The sequence below is a fragment of the Glossina fuscipes genome, unplaced genomic scaffold (genome assembly GCF_014805625.2).
Source record: "Glossina fuscipes isolate IAEA_lab_2018 unplaced genomic scaffold, Yale_Gfus_2 28, whole genome shotgun sequence".
Taxonomy (NCBI): Eukaryota; Metazoa; Arthropoda; class Insecta; order Diptera; family Glossinidae; genus Glossina; species Glossina fuscipes.
In genome coordinates this window covers 11,274,756-11,292,616 of record NW_023998423.1, presented here as the reverse complement: position 1 = coordinate 11,292,616, position 17,861 = coordinate 11,274,756, and the positions used below count along the sequence as shown (strand labels likewise).

The window sequence follows — 17,861 nt, the reverse complement described above, 5'->3', positions numbered from 1 at the left end:
TATATTTGTTCCACTGTTTATTCCATTGTTATTTAAATTGATTATCGTCTATAGTTAATTAGTATACAAAAAGATATTCGTTTTTCTATTTGTCCTTTCAAATTGTTATTGAAAACAATGTTTTGAACGTTAAACGTTTTAAAGAGAATCAAAAACTTTTAAAAATTATTGTTAATGTTTTCACAAAAAAAATGAATTCCATGACTGCATTAACTATTAACTAATTATAGGTAATTTTTTTTTTTCTTTTCTCTTTTTTCAGTTATCACTTTTTTGTTTTACTACATATGTATATATAAAACTTACAAACCATTCTCTCTTCTTCTTTTTTTTTTTATATAATAAATATAAAAGCTTTCTTACAGAGAAACAAAAAAAAACTGTTCTTATATTCTCTATTCGCATATATATATATATATATATATATATATATGAGAATGGACTGCAATAAATTAAAACACGGCTGTTGTTATGTTTTGCTGAGAATTTAGAATTTTAGCTGCAATTCTTCATTTTTCTTGAGTTTTTATTCATGATGCGGTGTATTCAATACGGAACTGGGTTGAGCTTCTTCTTCTTCGGCTTGACGATATGATGTACCGAGGACATCAGCATCGGCTGGGAAAAGAAAAAAACATGTTTTTCGCTTTTGCTTTTATACTTTAATACTTTCTTTTTCCTAGAAAAAGGTTCGTTTTATTTTTATTTATTTTTTTTTTTTTGGGAGCGGGGTTGGGGGCGGGAAGACCTTATGAGCGAAATTTGTTCTAGCAACCTTTTTTACCTGAAATTTAGTTAAATTATACAATAAAATGAATAAGCACTACACATAGTATAGAATGTTCCAGCATCCTCCACCAAAATTAAAAAATTTTAAAAGAATTATATTCGTTTTTAAAACGAATATTGAATACTCACCACTTCGGACGTATATATAAAAGTCTCAGCGCGTTTTTTTTTTTTAACTGTGAATTAACTCAAACAATTTGTTTTGATTTTTAGGTCAATGTTTGCTATAAATTGCAAATTCGCAATTTATTAAAAATTTTTTGAATTTTCGAGTTTTTTTTTTTTGAGCTTTTGATGTCGACATCAGCTTTCTAGCCCCAATTTCATGTCCGTAAGTGTCCAACTGCAACCGGGCACAACTGAATTGATTTGAGGTGAAAAATCTCAGGGTGATCGAATATATGTTATCGTACGTGTGTGATTGTTAGGAAGGAAATAATGAGGCTAATGTAGTAGTGGTTGGGAAGTAGTTAGTGGAGGAATAAACGGACCAGCATCTTTTACAGCAAATATTGCTAAATCAATTTATCTATATGTCTAGGCGTTACGAAATAACAATTCTAATATCATGTAATTAGTCTCAAGTGGCGGGCATGAGTAATCAATAATCGATTCAGAAGTTTGCAGCTGTATTTCAGTACGCAGCCTACCCAAATTGTATTTGCGAAGTAAAGTAACTGCAATTGCAAGAAATTGGAACAACTGCGTTATTCGGAGTCGATTATATAATTATGACATGAAGAGAAAAGCAATATGAGACTTTTAAAACAAATCATTTTATATCCACCGCTAATTTGTATGAAGATTGAGAAGTTTTCAATAAATAATTAAAATAATATATTATAGTCGATTTGATGACACCCTATCCGGAATGCTGAATAAAATGAAAATTATAAAATTGCTCGAGAATTTGGAAAATTAGAAATATTGCAGAGCAACTCGAAGAAAATATGAGTTTTGTAAAATCTCACTGTCAACACTTTTAAGCGCAAATTTGAATTAAACTTGATTTTGTTGGTTTCTAGAGGCAGCAAACAATTTAAGCGAATCTGTTAAGATCGTAATATAAAAAAAGCTTTTTTTTTTTTTTAAATGTACTGAGCCTCAGGAATCTGAATTTTTAAACATCCACATTTTTTCGACCGGACAAAGTTTTGAATATCACGACATCAACAGATATTGAAAGCTCCTTTGCTTATTTCGATGGTTTCGAAAGCATTTCGTAAATCTACGATATTCGTTATGGTGGATATAAAAAGAAATGAAATGGGAATGGCGATATTTTATAACACTGCCTACATTCATAACGAGCACACAAAGTCACATTAGTATTTGCACAAAACTAAAGCTAACGTAAAGAAATATAAATGAAAACGTAAAGAGTAGTTTTTGCTTAAAATTTCTTTCGTTCTTTTTTTTGCACTCTAAGCGGGAGATCAACCCTTTAGGATATATTATGAAAATGGTCGTAAGTTATATAGACAATTAGAAATTCATGCATGTAATAACAAAAAAAAAAAAAAAAACATTCATACTTATGAGAAAAAGAAGCATTCGTTCGCTAAGCTAGATAAAATTTTCAAAAGACTTTCTTTTGCCAGAGATTACAGATGAAGGATGCATAAGTTGTATGGGTCGCAAATTACTTCCACCATATGTTTTAAGAGAGAATATTTTGATTTTTATTTTTTGCTGTATTAAACACATTAAAAGCATTTATTTTAAACCGTCCTCCAACAAATGAACAAATATCTTACTTACCATCTAAATCATTTTGATCGTTAATATCGGAAATAATATCAGATAAATCGTACATAGGATGACAGGCCATTAATTCAGAACCTTAAACGTTATGAAAAATTCAATAAAGGATTTTATAATAAAGCGTTTTAAAAAAAAAAAAATATTCACCTTTTTTTTCATTATTACTATTGTCGCCGGAAAAAGCCAAACCATAAGTGCCCAAAAGTTCCGAATCGTTGAACAGCTAAAAAAAGTATATGCGGAGAATAAAAATAAAATAAAATTAAACCAAACAAATTAGTAAATGAAATGATAATTAAACTCAGTATTTTAAAGAAATAAATATAATCGAACAACAAAATTAAAAAACAAACTTAAAAATGAACTGCTATTCAAGAAGGAAGAATGATATCAATTAATTAATTAGGATAAGAAAAAATGTTTATAGGTATAAAAATTTCTCCCCTCAAACAATTCATAATTAATTTTGTTGAAGTAGACAGAGAGAAAAAGAAGGCGCTGACCTTATTCAAGTTATCGCCATCCAATGCTCCTGGTGTCAATAAAATACGATTGATATGCTCAATAGTATTATTAATATTTGTTTTATTGTTGAATCCCATCGGGTTTGGGTCATCATTTGAGGTTACGGTTTCATTTAAAAGTTTCTTTTTATTTCAAGTTGAATTAACATATATATATATATGTACATGTATATATATATATATATATATATATATTTTTTTTTTTTTTTTGTAGATAAAACGTACATAATATTTGATAAAACAAAAATAATTTGCCAAACAAATGGTTTAATTAGGTCGATGTTTGGTTTGTTTGTTTTAAGTTTTTAAGTTATTGAACGTGTTGTTTTAGTTGAGTTTCAAGTATTGATATGCAAATACAGTTGAACACAGTCCGGAGTTTTGGTACATCGTAATAATTTTGAACATATATTTTAAATAAAGGAATAAACATAAAATAGTTAGAGCGACAACAAACAATTTGTCAAAAGATGTCTTTAAATGGATGATCAAAAAAAATCTAAGGCATAAGCCAAGCGAATTTATAATAATAATAGATTGTCAAGTTAATTGCTTCTAAAAGCCAATTATAAGAAATAATAGAGGAAATAATTCCTCTGCAAAAAAATGCATCTGCTTCAAGGAAATAAAGTCGATAACGCGTTCAAATTCCAGTAATGTCCAATATAGCATTGTCGACCCCACAAAAGTGATCGTTCGCTTCGTAAAAGCAAATTTACGTAAGTTTTCAAAAATACTCAACTACTTGACTACGTTGTCAATAGCATCAAATAGAAAGTTATTAAGAAATCGAATAACGTTAAGATGGCCTTGAACTAAACGTTCATAAGTATCCTCATTATTTTGCTTAAGTGCATTATTCGATGCCCACCAATATCGGTATTATCAATCACATCATCCCCATCATGTTGTTCATTAATAATTGGTACACTTACACCTAAAAGTGTGTTATGATCCATTGAATAAATATCACTGCGTAATAGATCCTTCAGTGTATCCAACTCGTCTTGTACGTTATCCAAATGACCATTGACTTCATCACTATTTAAAAATGCAACAAAAAAATTATATATTGTCTGAATACTGAAATGTAACCAAGATCTATCTTAGTTACTAACGCAGTACTCAACCGCATTAAATCCTCGTTGCCTTTATTATTTGTATATTTGGCAACTGCCAGGTCATTGCTGGTTCCACCAACAGCTGCCCCCTTCGAAGTGGATGGTAATACCACTGTCTGTTTGCTATCGTTGTTCTCGGAATCGTCAGTGCAAGCAGATGCAGTTGCCGTTGCGGATGTAGAGGCACGGTTATTGTTAACTTTATTGGCGTCAGTGTCGTTACTAATGATACTTCTTGAATTATTATCCGTCATATGCGAAGAAAATTTGCCGTTATTTAAAGGAACACAAACATGCTGTTGCGATTGTTGTTGCCGTCGGGGTATTTTCAAATTTTCGCCGCTAAAATTGCTATTATCGCTCGGAGAGGAGATAATTGAAGAATCCTATAAAATGCATTAAAATGCAATTCTTAGTGCAATCAAGCAACATTTAGTAGCTATGTCTTTTAGTGTATTCTTGTAACAATCTATGTAATGAACGCATTCAATATCTGGACATTATTCCTGAACTGGTTTCGATTCTACGTCAACATGTATTCAGGCACTAAAAAGTAATGCCGTAAAGGGGACGCAAAGAACCTTAATTGAATGGGATTATCTATATCAAGTGTAAGACGAAAGTGACCTATAAGCAGGAATTTTAGCATTTCAAAATGAATCACAGCATAGTCCTTTAACATTTTGCCTAACTTTGGACGGCATTTTCCTTGACTAGAACTATTTTTTTTTTTTAAATTTTTTGATCAACCCACTGAAATATATCAGAAATTGAAAAATGTAAAAGATGTACTAATGTAGTAATCGCTATATAAATATTTTTAGAAATTTTATTAATATTGGACAGTCAGGGCTAATTTTCCATAAAATCTTTATATCCTTTCAGATGAATGTCTGCTACAAATCTAAATTATACTTGTTTCATATTATAATATAATAAGTGACGCCCTTTTCGCATTTTATTCGTCGCCTTTTATTATGAAAAAAATGTTGCAAATTTATATTCCAAAACTCCCGTCTCTTGGTAACAAAAAAGCTTAGGCCAAGAACAAATACAAATACTAATGAGCAAACAAATCTGATATCAATGACTAACCTTCAGCGGTAACAATGCATGTGAAATAAGAAATGTAAGAGTCGAGTGCAAGTTTTGAAGATCACCAAACCTTCTATATGCAGCATTATGCCGCTTATTATGTAATATGTTATCAAAAGTTTTTTGAACTTCACATGAAATAATCAGCTTAAGTTTTAAGTATAAATTTAAATTCAAATACAAAAAACAGCGAAACGTTGCCTAATAAAGCCCATATTAATATCAACAATTATCCAAGGATTTTAATAATCACAAATTCGTTATATACCCGTCTACTCTATACATATTCTTTCCGCATTGTTCCCATACAGAGGATTAATTAGTCTTTCTGCCCTAGAAACCATAATAGTTGGACGAAAGAGTTCCTCCGAAGCTGCCTTAATTCTTATAATTTTATCGCAAGTAAATCTCACAGAATAACTTTCAAAAACGCACAAGGGCCAACTCCAAGATCCAAAACATCTACATTTCGCATAATTCCTGTAATAGCTGAGACGACCTACTACGCTGCTAACTATTCTATCTTTCTTTCTTTTCCCCTTTGAAAGAAATAGAATGAAAACGTTAAGTGTTGTGTCTCTCAATTTACCTCAAATATATCGGCTGGTATATCGTTGGCGATAAAATTATGCGGATTGTACAAATCACCACTGTTTGCAGAGCCAATTGCATTTGTAGATGAGGTACGTGGAGAAGCACTACCAAAAATGCCGGCGGTCAAGTTTGCTAAAGATTGTCGTGAATCCTCACTGAAACTCGGTGAAATTAGATTAGGATCAGGGGTGAGGCCACGATTTTCTGGATAAGCATTCAAGAATAACATGGGATCAATATCTTGTTCCGATTTTACTTCTATCGGCTGGAACTTCGGTAGATTGGCACTAACAGTGCCGCCACTTTCACCGCTCTTATTAATTAAACACGGTTTCTTAGGTTCAGAGGAAGAAACGAGCAAAGGCGAGGAACAAGTTGACGAAGTTGAAACTTTTTGACGACGCTGGCGATTTTTTTGTTTAAGCATTTGTGTACGGGCCATTTCTTCTCGTACCATTGGCGTAGTTAAAACATTTTCCTCATTGTAATTAGTTGGTAATGCCGGTGCTGCATCTTGCGGCTGTGCATCTGGTACTTCGGTAACGTGATAAATAATTTTTAAGCCATCTGGTCCCACTGCTTGTACAAGACCACCTTCCATTACTACGCTAGCGGGAGTACTGCATTTGTTATTAGTGTTATTAGTAGCGCTATTATTTCCGAAACCCATTGAATCCTCGGTGCTTTGATTGGAATAATCATAAGTTTGCGATACCATGCTTACGCTGGACTGAGGACGTTCGGAATTTTGTGGAGAGCAACAAGCAGCAGCAATTTCGCTGTCTGATTGCGATGGTACCGCGGCGTGCTCGAAAGGGCTGTTGGGCACTCTGTCATAACAAAAATTCTCATGAGCTTTTGATAACATTTAGTTAAGTTTAGAGTAATTCAACTTACATTAATTCCGGCTCAACATCAGCAACCTCATCTAGCAACTCTTCGCTCAATTCACGTATAACAGGCCCGCAATTCGAGTCACCTTCACTTGTTTTACGACTTTTTGTAGCGTTCTCTGGATTGTCGTTTATCATGAGCTGCATGTGACGCTTAACGCCAGTCATATTACGTTGCGGTTGAACAATTGTGATTAAAAATTGTATTAATTTATTAACAATTTGTTGTTGTTTAGCATGTTTTTGTCTCAGTGAAGCAATTTCCCGCCACAATGCTTCATTTTCTTGCTTCATAACCGAAAATCGTGAATCTAATGAATCCTGACGACCACGCATGGCCCTCACGTCTTGCAATACTTTCGAAACCGCTTCAGGTTTAACGGTCGCCTTATCATCCACGACTTTGGCAGAAGCAATTTTGCGCTTAATATGTTCTAACAAATATGGACAATTACGTTTGAAGCATGGATGGGTAAATTCCATTTCATCACGATCAAATTTAAGTCCACCATTATCGATGGAAGTGATCTTATGAAAACCATCTAAAAGTCAATAGAAACCATCATAAACGTGAAAATCAAAACACTAAAAGTATACTTAGACTTACACATATTCAGTTGCCGTATAAATGAAGCCATATTGTTATGTTTATAATTGAGTGGCAACAGTTCACGAGCGAACTGAGCTTGATTCTGTATAATAAAACTTCGGCCATCCTGCAAAAAAGTGGAAAGAATAATTCATTTAAAAACTTAACAATAAATTATGGTTATTGTGGAGAGGGAGAGTCCGCTGACTGACAGGTAGCCAAAACAACTCCTTACACTGATCGAAAAACTGTATATTTATTGTAATTATTATTGTGTCTCTGATAAACGTAGCACACCACTCTTGTTTGGTGATTGAGAAACCAAGGGTACGTTTCGAACTACCCAAAAAATTAATCTTCTCTTGTAAGTGAAAAAATAAACATATGTCTCATATGTCTCAGGACAATCGAAAAAATTCTGTTTTTATTTAATAACATACCAAATAAAAGTTTTAATAAAGTAAAAACAAATATTTTTTTTTTTATTTTTTTATTTAATGATATCATGTGCACCAAAAAAACACAAAGGAGAAAACGTATTTACGCACATTAAGTTATTGTGGGAATACGGATTTCCCACCCTCTCAAGCCATTGTCGTGCATGAATAAATAAACATCTGCCCGACGTGGAAGCACTATTGACTTGTACGTAGCAACTAAAACATTTTGATAATCATTCAAAAAAATTGAAATAAAATCAATGAAATTGATTTGCAATTTTCACTATTGGGGAAATCCATCAGTATAAGAATATAACTTCTGATCAGGCATTTAGAATATGATTTTAAGGTCAAATTAGCTTATGGTCAATCTCTTTATAGTTATATGTCGATCTACTTTCTTTCAAGCAGATTGAAAGGATCTATTTTTAGTTTATTCTTTAACTCTCTATTATATTTGACAAGAGGTTATGACTTCAAAATTTTGATAAGAAAATGAAATTAAGTCATATAAAAATTTTTCTTCCACTCTCGTCCTAACAAAATGAACAGTTGATGATGTTTCGTTTTTATTAGATACTTAGATTTTATTTACATATTATACGTCCGGAGCACTACAATTAAATCTAATTATTTTACTGTTACCAAGAGATTGTATTCTGTTTATTTGCAACAATATCATTTAACTAATAATGTGATTAAAATAAATTTTGAAAAATTTGTCCTTTCACCACTTCACTATTGATAATAAGCGTTGTGAAAATATCTGGAGGAAATGCATAAAATTTATAACGGAGAACCCTTGATAGCCCTTGATATTTCTGTTAGATATCCTTAGATATATATGCGTTTAAATGAAATGATCATAAATTATTGAATAAAATCTACATTCGGTTAACTCTTCCCTTGTCCTTTATGCCTGATCGATACCATGCAATATTAGAAGAAGAAAGGAAAGTATAAATAATCTATTATCTCGTACGTAACAAAGTCAACTCCTGTTGAATTTTTTGATGTCAATTTACATGAATATATTTATCCTTAATGTCTCCCAGGTCTATATGTTTACGAGTGCACTCAAATATATAAACAGATGTACTTTTAGGCGTGAATCTTTAGGCGTCAAAACACTTACCTTACTCCAACATATGAGATTATTAGTTTCAGGATCTTCTACCAGACGCCAAAGTTTAGCTAGAAATGCCGGGACGCCAGCCCCGGTTTCGGTGAACGTATGCATATTTTTTGTATCCGTTGTTGAGTTTATTGCAAATAGTTGCTATTGCGTTTTTGTAACTACAATATAAGATGTGAGAATTTTATAATAAACACCCTTGCATCCATTACAGGCAACGTCCTATTCAAATGATTGATATTTAATAACAATAGCAAAGGTTAATAAAGTTTGAAACTTCACACTTTTCACTTCGACAAAAACACGTCAGAGAGTTTGTTTTGTTTGAAAAATATTGCGTTTACAAAAATACAACAAACAAAACAAAAATACCGATTTCAGGCAGGTACATTGCACTTTAAAAGAAAATGCAAATGAAAAAGGAACGCACAAACTTTAAAAAAGAATTCATTAATGATTCTGCGAACATATAACAAAAATGCTTATAAATATATTTTTATAACACATATTTTTAAATTCAATTTTAATTATTTTTTACTTTTTATCTAAACAATTTGTTTACCACCGCATGTGTAGCCAAAAACAGCATACATTATGTAGGAAATGTATGAAAAAGATGGTTACAAGAAAAAAAAAAAAAATTAGAAGCAAGAAACACGATGATGAAAGTTCACGACGAAATAAACTAACGAAGGGAAAATTTCTTAAATCTATAATTACTTAGAATTCTTACAGACTTTACCGGGAATTATTTATGATTTTTAGAAAGTAAATTCTCTTTTCAAATTCGTTAATTTAATTTAATTCAAAAGTTCTTTGTTCCTTCTTGTAAAAAATATTTTCACAGCGTAATTTAGCAAAATTTCACAAGTTCTTTTCCTTGCTGAGTTATCATTACAATTACATTTGTTAATTGATGATAATATGATTACCACAAATGGGAATAAAGGGGTTGTGTAAAGAAGTTTCGTGGACTGCTTAGCATGTTTTTGCAAATTAGAAAAAATAAGTCGTTCTATTTTCACAATTTTTTTCAAATAAAATAAATTTAATGAATATATACTTAATAATAATAAAAAATATTTAATGAATATGTACTTAACGACAATTAGTCGTTTTATTTATATATAATAATTCCCGATATATTGAATGAATTCTTTTGTTAGGCATTATTACTTCCTTTATAACGGTGCATTGAACTTCAGAAATTCTGTATAGATAGGCGCTTCGTCTCTATATCGGACTAATATTTTTTAGGTACTACACAGTAAGAGGACTGACACAATAAGTCATTATGTCTATTTTCGTGATGGAACTTCAACTTTGCCGACTTTTTACAACACTTTATGGGAATTAAAAGTCATATGATTTTGCATGCTTAGTTTAGTGTATCAGTAAAAATTATAACAATAGTTCTTATTATAATTAATATTAACGCACTAAGAAGACTACAAGTCTCTTAGTAATAACAACAATATAATTCAAGAAGGTATTAACGTACTGCACAATATCAATATTAAAAGTAAAAATACAGATGCATATATACATACAAATAAAGCAAAACGAAAACCACGCACAAGACGAAATAACGACAATTTGTTTTAAATTTAAAAATTATTAATCTAATGTACATGTTTTATTTTACATTTTTCTTGATATTATGTAATTTGCAAATTCAATTTAAACCAGGCATTATTTTCTAAGAAATGAAGAACAAGCAATAAAGACAATGTATTTTAAAGCTGATGTATATTCATCAAATGCGTTTTTAAAGATTGATAAATGATAGCTCCCAAATTAATACACAAAAATATATCTAATATCTATATCTAGAAATATCTAATCGGTAAATAAGTTAATTTACATTCGTAGTAATTTTCTGATTGTTATTTGTTTACAAAATTTGTTGTTGTCGTTTACCATGATGTCTTTGTTTTTGGTACTAAAACCATATTTTTTTGTTTACATTTTCCTGTAAAAAGAAAATGACGCTTCGTTGCGTGAGTGCTCCAATTTAGTTTTCAATGAAAGTAAGTCCACTTTTTTTTTTCGTATCCTAGAAAGAGAATAAGAAAATTGATTAAATTTTTCTGAGTGTTAGCATTCTTAGCTTCACAAAATGCAACTCTGTATTATTGGCGCAAAAAGGAATGAAATCCCGAGAAGATGAAAACACGAAAAAAAATCAGTTGTTGGAAAAATGGCTGACGAGTATTAATATTTTCTATTCAAGTGCGACGAAAATTGATTGAGATAAATTATAATTCTACATAAGTTTTACAAAATTGTATTGAAAAACACTTATCAGTAGAAAGATAATGCGCTCAAGTGTACACTTTTAAAGAAATAATCGGCGTACATACGCAAAAAAGGTATTAGAAATATGTTGAAAAATTTAGTTTTTAGGCGCCTGTGAAAAAGAAAAAAATAACAGAAATAACAAGAAGAGAAGCTGCTAAAGTAAAATCCATGTTTGTGTTACAAATTAAGTAGAATACTATAGTTTTATTGGATTTATGTACAATAAAATTTTTCCTATTGTTTTCATCAAACCCAGCCGGTGTGTGTGTATACAGAAGTTTTGTTATAGCATTTATGCAACATGTTGCCGATGCATTTTATATCATCTAAAGAAAAACGAGGGTATATTAATCTCTCGTTCGATTTGTAACACTTATAAATAGTTAAATACATTGTGTTCAATTGTCAAGCACCAGATCGTTGATATCATCTATAAAATTCTCAAGACATTCAAATATGTATTGTTTGTTTTTAAATAGAGTTATCTGAAAGTGTAAGGCTGTTTGTACAGGTTTGATCTTTTTCTGTATATTTTTTTTTTTTATTCAGTGGCGGTCGCCCCAATTCCTTCAGTATCTGTTTAATTCATAGAGTGTACAATGATGAATAATAATTATAATACCTCAAATTTGCCAACACAACAACAACCTCTTACTATACCGAGCCATGTGGGCACATCACAGCCACAGGCTAGTTCCACCCCTCTAAGTAGTTATTTTAATGGGCAACATCATCATCATCATATTCATACTCATCAAACACACAATCATCATCCTCAGTTGGCTGTAGCTATGGCTGGTGGTGCTGTCTATACTGATCGCACTCCATTGCAATTGTCAGCCAATAGCTTGGATAAAACATATTTTGCAACGTCGGCAGGAGCTCTTGGGGCAGTGAATAGCGTTAATGGTAGCCAATTTTATGGCACAACACGCCCATCAACGAGTGCACTAAATGCTTCGTCTGCGAATCAAAGCAACACAATTTTGATAACAAATAATTTCCCGCATCAAACTACTTCAGCTCCAACGATAGATCAACGAACTTTGCCGGGCAGTACTGCAACGGGTAATTTGCGTATTGTGTCTACTTCCACCAATCCCCCAACTACTTTACCGATTACAACTGCGCCATTGCAGCATTCTCCACATCTTTATAATCTTAGCAATAACATCAATAAAGAAGTGCAGCATTTATTTCCAGCTCATTTAGCTTCTTTTACATCAAGTGCAGCAGAATTATTGCCGCAACATTTTAGTGGTACTCAGCACTTTAATGCGGCACAGGCGCAGCAACATGTTGCAGCTTCGGCGGCCACTGCTATTACGCCTCTATCGCATGGATTTTATGTGGCGTCTGATATGCAGGGATCCTCTCCTATAGCATCCAATGCGTCACATAAAATATTAAATAATATAAATGCAAATGCACACGTTTCAACTGCTACACCTACAAACACTACTCTAGTAACGAGCGGCACTCCAAATTCAAGTACGACGACCGCTGGTTCAACCGTGGTATTGGATCGCATTAATATATGTATTAATAATTTGTATACCGACACTACGGGTTCAACAAACACAAATTCATCAATTCCTGCCCAACAGCCCTCACCTATTATACCAGCCATACAGCACAAGGCTGTTATAGAGAGCGTAGTGGTCCAACCGCCGTTGCCAAGTGAAGATTCATTTGAGTCGTCGAATGCTCTAGTTATAGATGAGCCAGATTCCACTACAACCGCCACCACCCCGCATACCCCACCCACAACGCCCGAAAATACGCCATCTCTTTTGGGCAACTCTTCAGGTAGTAGTGGTGGCGATAACAATAGTAGCTTGATTACTACTACTATTACCAGCAGTTGCAGCGGCAATAACAGCCCTAGCACATCTGCGGCGGTTAAGAATTTAGAGACGTTTTCTTCCTTGATGGCGAGCAAAAAAAATTTTTCCAATTTTGCTTTGATAAGCCAAAAGAAAAATTTAAAAGAGACTGACATCTGCATAGCAAGAGATTCGAAGCAAACTGGCAACAAAGATACAATCAATTCACCAATTAAAATCAGTTCATCTCCTCATATCTTAACTACCACAAGCATACCTATAACACCACTTACACCCACTTCTCCTATAATTTTAAAGAGCAAAATGGAAATAGCTGCGAAGGACTCTTCCAAGTCTGTAGCTGTAGCAAACTTTTGCATGGGCGAAGATGTCTTGATTAAACGGGCCGATGGTCGCTTTTATTTAGGTACCATTATTGATTATGTACGACCGCAGTATCGTATACGTTTCGATGACAAAACCGAAGTTTGGAGCATATCGGAAGAGATGCGAAAACTGGGTGGGTCAAGTGCTAATTGCGCCAGAGAAGATAAATCTCAAAACGATCAGCCAATGTGTATAGCTTGCAAGCTTACCGTTCCCGATGCAAAAGTCGAAACTTGCGAACGTTGTGGTCGTGGCTATCATCGCAAATGCACTCGTGAAACCGAATTGGGTAGCGGTATATGGTTATGTAAGCGTTGTGCCAAACCTATGAAATTGTTGCAAAGCAACTCCGACATCGATGGAGAGGATAATATATGTTTAAGTTTATCTTACAATGTAAGTTTCGAAAGCAGTGATATTTAAATTTTTTCTCCGATCTTTATTCTCCATTTTTTTATTATTAGCGTTTTTCTTTAGTTTGGGATAAAAAGCATCGTGTTAACGAGGAACAAACATACTGTTATTGCGGGCGTCCGGGAAAATTCGATCATAATATGCTGCAATGCTGTCGTTGCCGAAACTGGTATCATACGCACTGTACGCAACAGTCGTATAAGGAGCTTCTAAGAGGTGATGGGTACGTAAAATCACTTGGTTTTATAATTGTTTAAAAATATTTTGAATGAATTTTTTTGTTTGAAGATATTTTGTGTTCAGCTGTTCGGTATGTAACCAAGGTCCCGAGTTTCTAAGACGATTACAAATGGATTGGTTGGATTTCTTACATTTAATCTTGTACAACTTGTCATTGGCCAAAAAATATCATCAAAAATATCATCATTTTATTAGAGATATTCTACCATTTGCCGAAGAACATAAACGAAGTCTACCAATACCACCCGAGGTATTGTTGCCTTATATTTCTAGCCTCATTCGATATCTTTACACTTAAGCTTTTACAGTGGCGTGTTATGCCTGCGGCGGAATTCAAAGAGAATTTGCGACGTACTTTGAAGGAGAATAAAGATAGCTTCATTTGTGGTCGAGAAGCTAAACAATTCTTTTATGGTTTACGGAATATAATACCGCCAGTCATTCCAGAAATTACTGTATCATCAGACGATATTTTAACTGATGATTGCCTTAAAGAGAAATTTCATTTGAAAATATACACATCTTTAGAGGATAAAGTGATTGAAATAATCGATCTGCGCGAAAATGATGAAGAGAAGAATTTTGAAGCAATACCTACAACGAAATCACAATTGGAGGATAGCAACCTTCATTATCGAGATATCTATGAATTTCGCATAGAGGAAGAAGACGCCGAACATGATCACGATGACAACGATGACGATTCATCCGAAGATGAGATACCCATTAAACACATAAAGGATAAGGTGAAGAAGTCATTGGTAAAAATCGATGTGGAAGACGATAATGCCAACGATGCGGTTAGCATAGATCCAGAGCCAACTGAGAAAATATTGCAAAGGCCATTAACACCAGAAACTCCAACAGAACCTCAAATTGACAAAGAAATGGTAATAAGGACAACAAAGAAAGGAGATACGTCAACAGGACTAGTAATCGAAGAGAAGTTTTCGTCTGAGACAGTAACCAGTAACGAAGATGATCATAAACAATCTGCACAGAAACCATTAACTGAAAGTAATATAAAAAAAGATGCACTAAAGCCAGTCAAGAGCAGCCGTAAACGTAAAGCATTTACTTTAACGAAAACTTATGACTGTCATCGTTTAATTGAAACTTCTTCGGATGAAAACTCAAGCAGCAGCTCACGTGGTACTTCCTTAGATTTAATAATACCCCCTCCTAAGAATTTCCTTGGTCAGAATAATCCTTTTCGAATGGTTACACCAAAGAAGAAAGCGGCTGAAATTGGAGTTTTGGGTGGAGTTAAAAAATCAGTGAGCTTTGCCCGCAACAGTAGAACCATTCTTAAGAGTAGCATTTTCAATACAACGGCTTTAAGTTTTAGCAGCAAATTGGCGGCTTTAAAAAGTGCCGGTATTTTTCCCAATTTAAGTGCTGGTAATCTGGCCAAGGCTGCCGGTCAGCCAAGGACAGTACGTACCATTAAACGCAGACTGAGTGCCAAAGACATAACGATTGGGCCAAATCAGGAAGTGCGACGAAGACGCACCCGCAGGCTGTCAGCAAATGTAGAGGTAAAAAGTGTGATGCGAATTAACACAAATTTTTTCTTATTACATTATTTTTTCTCTTTTGAAGGTTATAAGTACAACAACCATAAATCCTATACCTACAAATTTCTTTCCCATACATGCCAAAGATTTATTAGCCGCTGCTGCTGCAAGTACTTCGTCAGCAGCTGCTTTATTTACAACACAAACCAAAATCAATACGTTAGTGCCACCTATATCATCCGAAAATAATGCAAATTCCAATAGTCCTTCTGGTCATTGTTTGCCAACAACACTGGTACAGAACGATTCAACAGTTTCACAGGGTAGCGAAACCAAACCCATGCCAACACATGGACGACGCTTAAGACAACGACCTCAGAAAATATCTCCTAATAATAGTCGACGTAGTTCAATATCTTCAACATCGTCAACTTGTACGACGACAGTTCTTGCTGCGGGCACAATTCCCACAAGTAATAATACCCTTTCATCCAATCAAACTTCTGTTGTGAGTAGCGAGGATTTAAAGCAAACGGTTAATAAATATTTTGGTGCCGTTAATCGAATTGAATCTGGAGAACAATTCTCTATACGTGCCAAACGTCAATTACCCAATGGTCAAATGCAATATTTAATAGAATGGGGAGAAACGATTGCAGCGGCGACGACAGGAGCAATAAATTTTACAAAACCCATATCCACAAATCAAGAAGATATTGCACAAAATCCGAATGCTAATGAAACCGAGAAACCTATAGATCTATTGGAAAATTCAACACTTAGTGAGGAATTGTCTATTGCTGATTAAATTTGGAGCACAAAATAATTTTTTTTAAGGTATATACTTATATGTGATGGAAGATTTTTGTTTGTAAAGCAGGTTGTGTGTACTAAAAAGTTGATAATGTTTTGTGTGGAGGTGAGTTTTATTTTTTAGTTTAATTTAAATGCTAATTTTTCCATTTTATTTATTAATTTTTTTTTTTTATAAACGGTTAGTGGCATAGATCACTTCCCGAAGTCGCACAGTTCGAGGTCTGCGTCTATCGTGACTTATGTAATTTATATTGAAAAATGATGTTAGTTTTTGATTGCTTGATAATGTTAATTCCAGGAAAAACTTTTTAACATAAACCTTAGATCTTTCATTAACAATAAGGAAGGATCGAAGGATCGTTGCTAGATTGCTATTGAAGTAATAATGAGAAAAAAGGAAGTGCGAAAACTCTATTACCATTGGAAGTCTCCATATCTGCATAGATAAAAAACAAGAAGAAAATCTTTCGATATAATCGTACTTAGCACATTTCCCCTCATTCATATCATTTGGCAGCATCTCAGAGGTGATTTTTATATATATAGACCCCGTTTTTCTTATTTATTTTACAATTGTAAAACTCAGGGCAAGCAACCCGAGTAAGAGAGAGAAAAAAAAAAAAAGAATAAAATGGGAACAAATACCTCTTCTTAGGCAAAGTTTTGAAGTAATAATCGTAATCTCAACAGGAAGAGTAATGTGTGTACGTCTGCTCGAATTATGTTCATTGTTAATTTTTTAATCAAGAATGTATATGCACGTTCTACATATTGTTTTTATTTAGTACCCTATAGAGGGTAAAAAATTTGTATTAGAAATTTAAAATGCAAAACTCCACGAACATGCGAAATGTCCACAATTAACGAAATATTTGCGACATGTTTATGTATGAGAGAATGACCATCATAGATTCTTCTTAATGCAAGCCCTACTTTACTGATTTTCTTTGTGTTTATTTTTAAAAGGGTTCTGGTCTAAGTCCACTTCATTCGTCATCTGTGCGTATATACGTCTATTCAAAATATGTTAATATTTTCTTTTATTTTTTGGTTTTTTGTTTAATTTATAATATTTAGAAATGTAAAAGCTCACTGCCACGACAAACAAAAGTCTCGCAAATTAATTAATGAAAATAAAAGTAAAACATACTACAGGATATTAGTGTGCAATGGCAGGAATACGTATAAAGATAATCTAAGTAAAACAATTAAAATCTCTCAAAAATCTACAAAGAAAATACGACAGAAAAAAAAAAAAAAATAGATTAATTGTAATATTTTGAAAAATTAATAATTAAATGTTATTAAGAAATTTTTAATTTCTCGTTTCACGCTCAATCTATTTGGACTAAAAATCGATCTTTATGTTTCCTTAATTTTTTTTTTGTTTATTTTATTTTATTTTTTTTTTTTTTT

At 33.0% G+C, this 17,861-nt stretch overlaps 2 protein-coding genes across 12 annotated transcripts; one reads left to right on the top strand and one right to left on the bottom strand.

The window, feature by feature from the left end:
* Window positions 1–423: 423 nt before the first annotated feature.
* On the bottom strand, window positions 424–9,726 carry LOC119636456 (heat shock factor protein). 10 transcript variants are annotated; one of them, XR_005247146.1, is made up of 12 exons: window positions 9,687–9,726; window positions 8,945–9,105; window positions 7,388–7,496; window positions 6,785–7,322; window positions 5,883–6,717; window positions 4,208–4,584; window positions 4,013–4,118; window positions 3,057–3,200; window positions 2,701–2,776; window positions 2,551–2,631; window positions 2,325–2,481; window positions 558–618 (listed from the first exon to the last, which is right to left on the bottom strand). XR_005247146.1 is itself a non-coding variant. In XM_038031797.1 (11 exons), the coding sequence occupies exons 2-11, from the start codon at window positions 9,047–9,049 to the stop codon at window positions 527–529; spliced, it is 2,463 nt and encodes an 820-aa protein (XP_037887725.1). In that variant the 5' UTR covers window positions 9,050–9,105; window positions 9,687–9,726; the 3' UTR covers window positions 424–526. The 10 variants fall into 10 exon arrangements, 6 of the variants coding, with proteins under 6 accessions (XP_037887725.1, XP_037887726.1, XP_037887721.1 ...); XR_005247143.1 differs by lacking the exons at window positions 558–618; window positions 2,325–2,481 and adding exons at window positions 663–784; window positions 919–1,466; XR_005247144.1 differs by lacking the exon at window positions 558–618 and adding an exon at window positions 798–1,148.
* Window positions 9,727–11,155: 1,429 nt separating this feature from the next.
* LOC119636518 (polycomb protein Pcl) lies at window positions 11,156–17,706 on the top strand. 2 transcript variants are annotated; one of them, XM_038031906.1, is made up of 6 exons: window positions 11,156–11,316; window positions 11,837–13,854; window positions 13,923–14,095; window positions 14,161–14,362; window positions 14,421–15,650; window positions 15,715–17,706. In XM_038031906.1, exons 2-6 carry the CDS (start codon window positions 11,845–11,847, stop codon window positions 16,435–16,437), a joined length of 4,338 nt encoding a protein of 1,445 aa, XP_037887834.1. In that variant the 5' UTR covers window positions 11,156–11,316; window positions 11,837–11,844; the 3' UTR covers window positions 16,438–17,706. The 2 variants fall into 2 exon arrangements, with proteins under 2 accessions (XP_037887834.1, XP_037887833.1); XM_038031905.1 differs by having other exon boundaries at window positions 11,795–13,854.
* The last annotated feature ends 155 nt before the right edge of the window (window positions 17,707–17,861 follow it).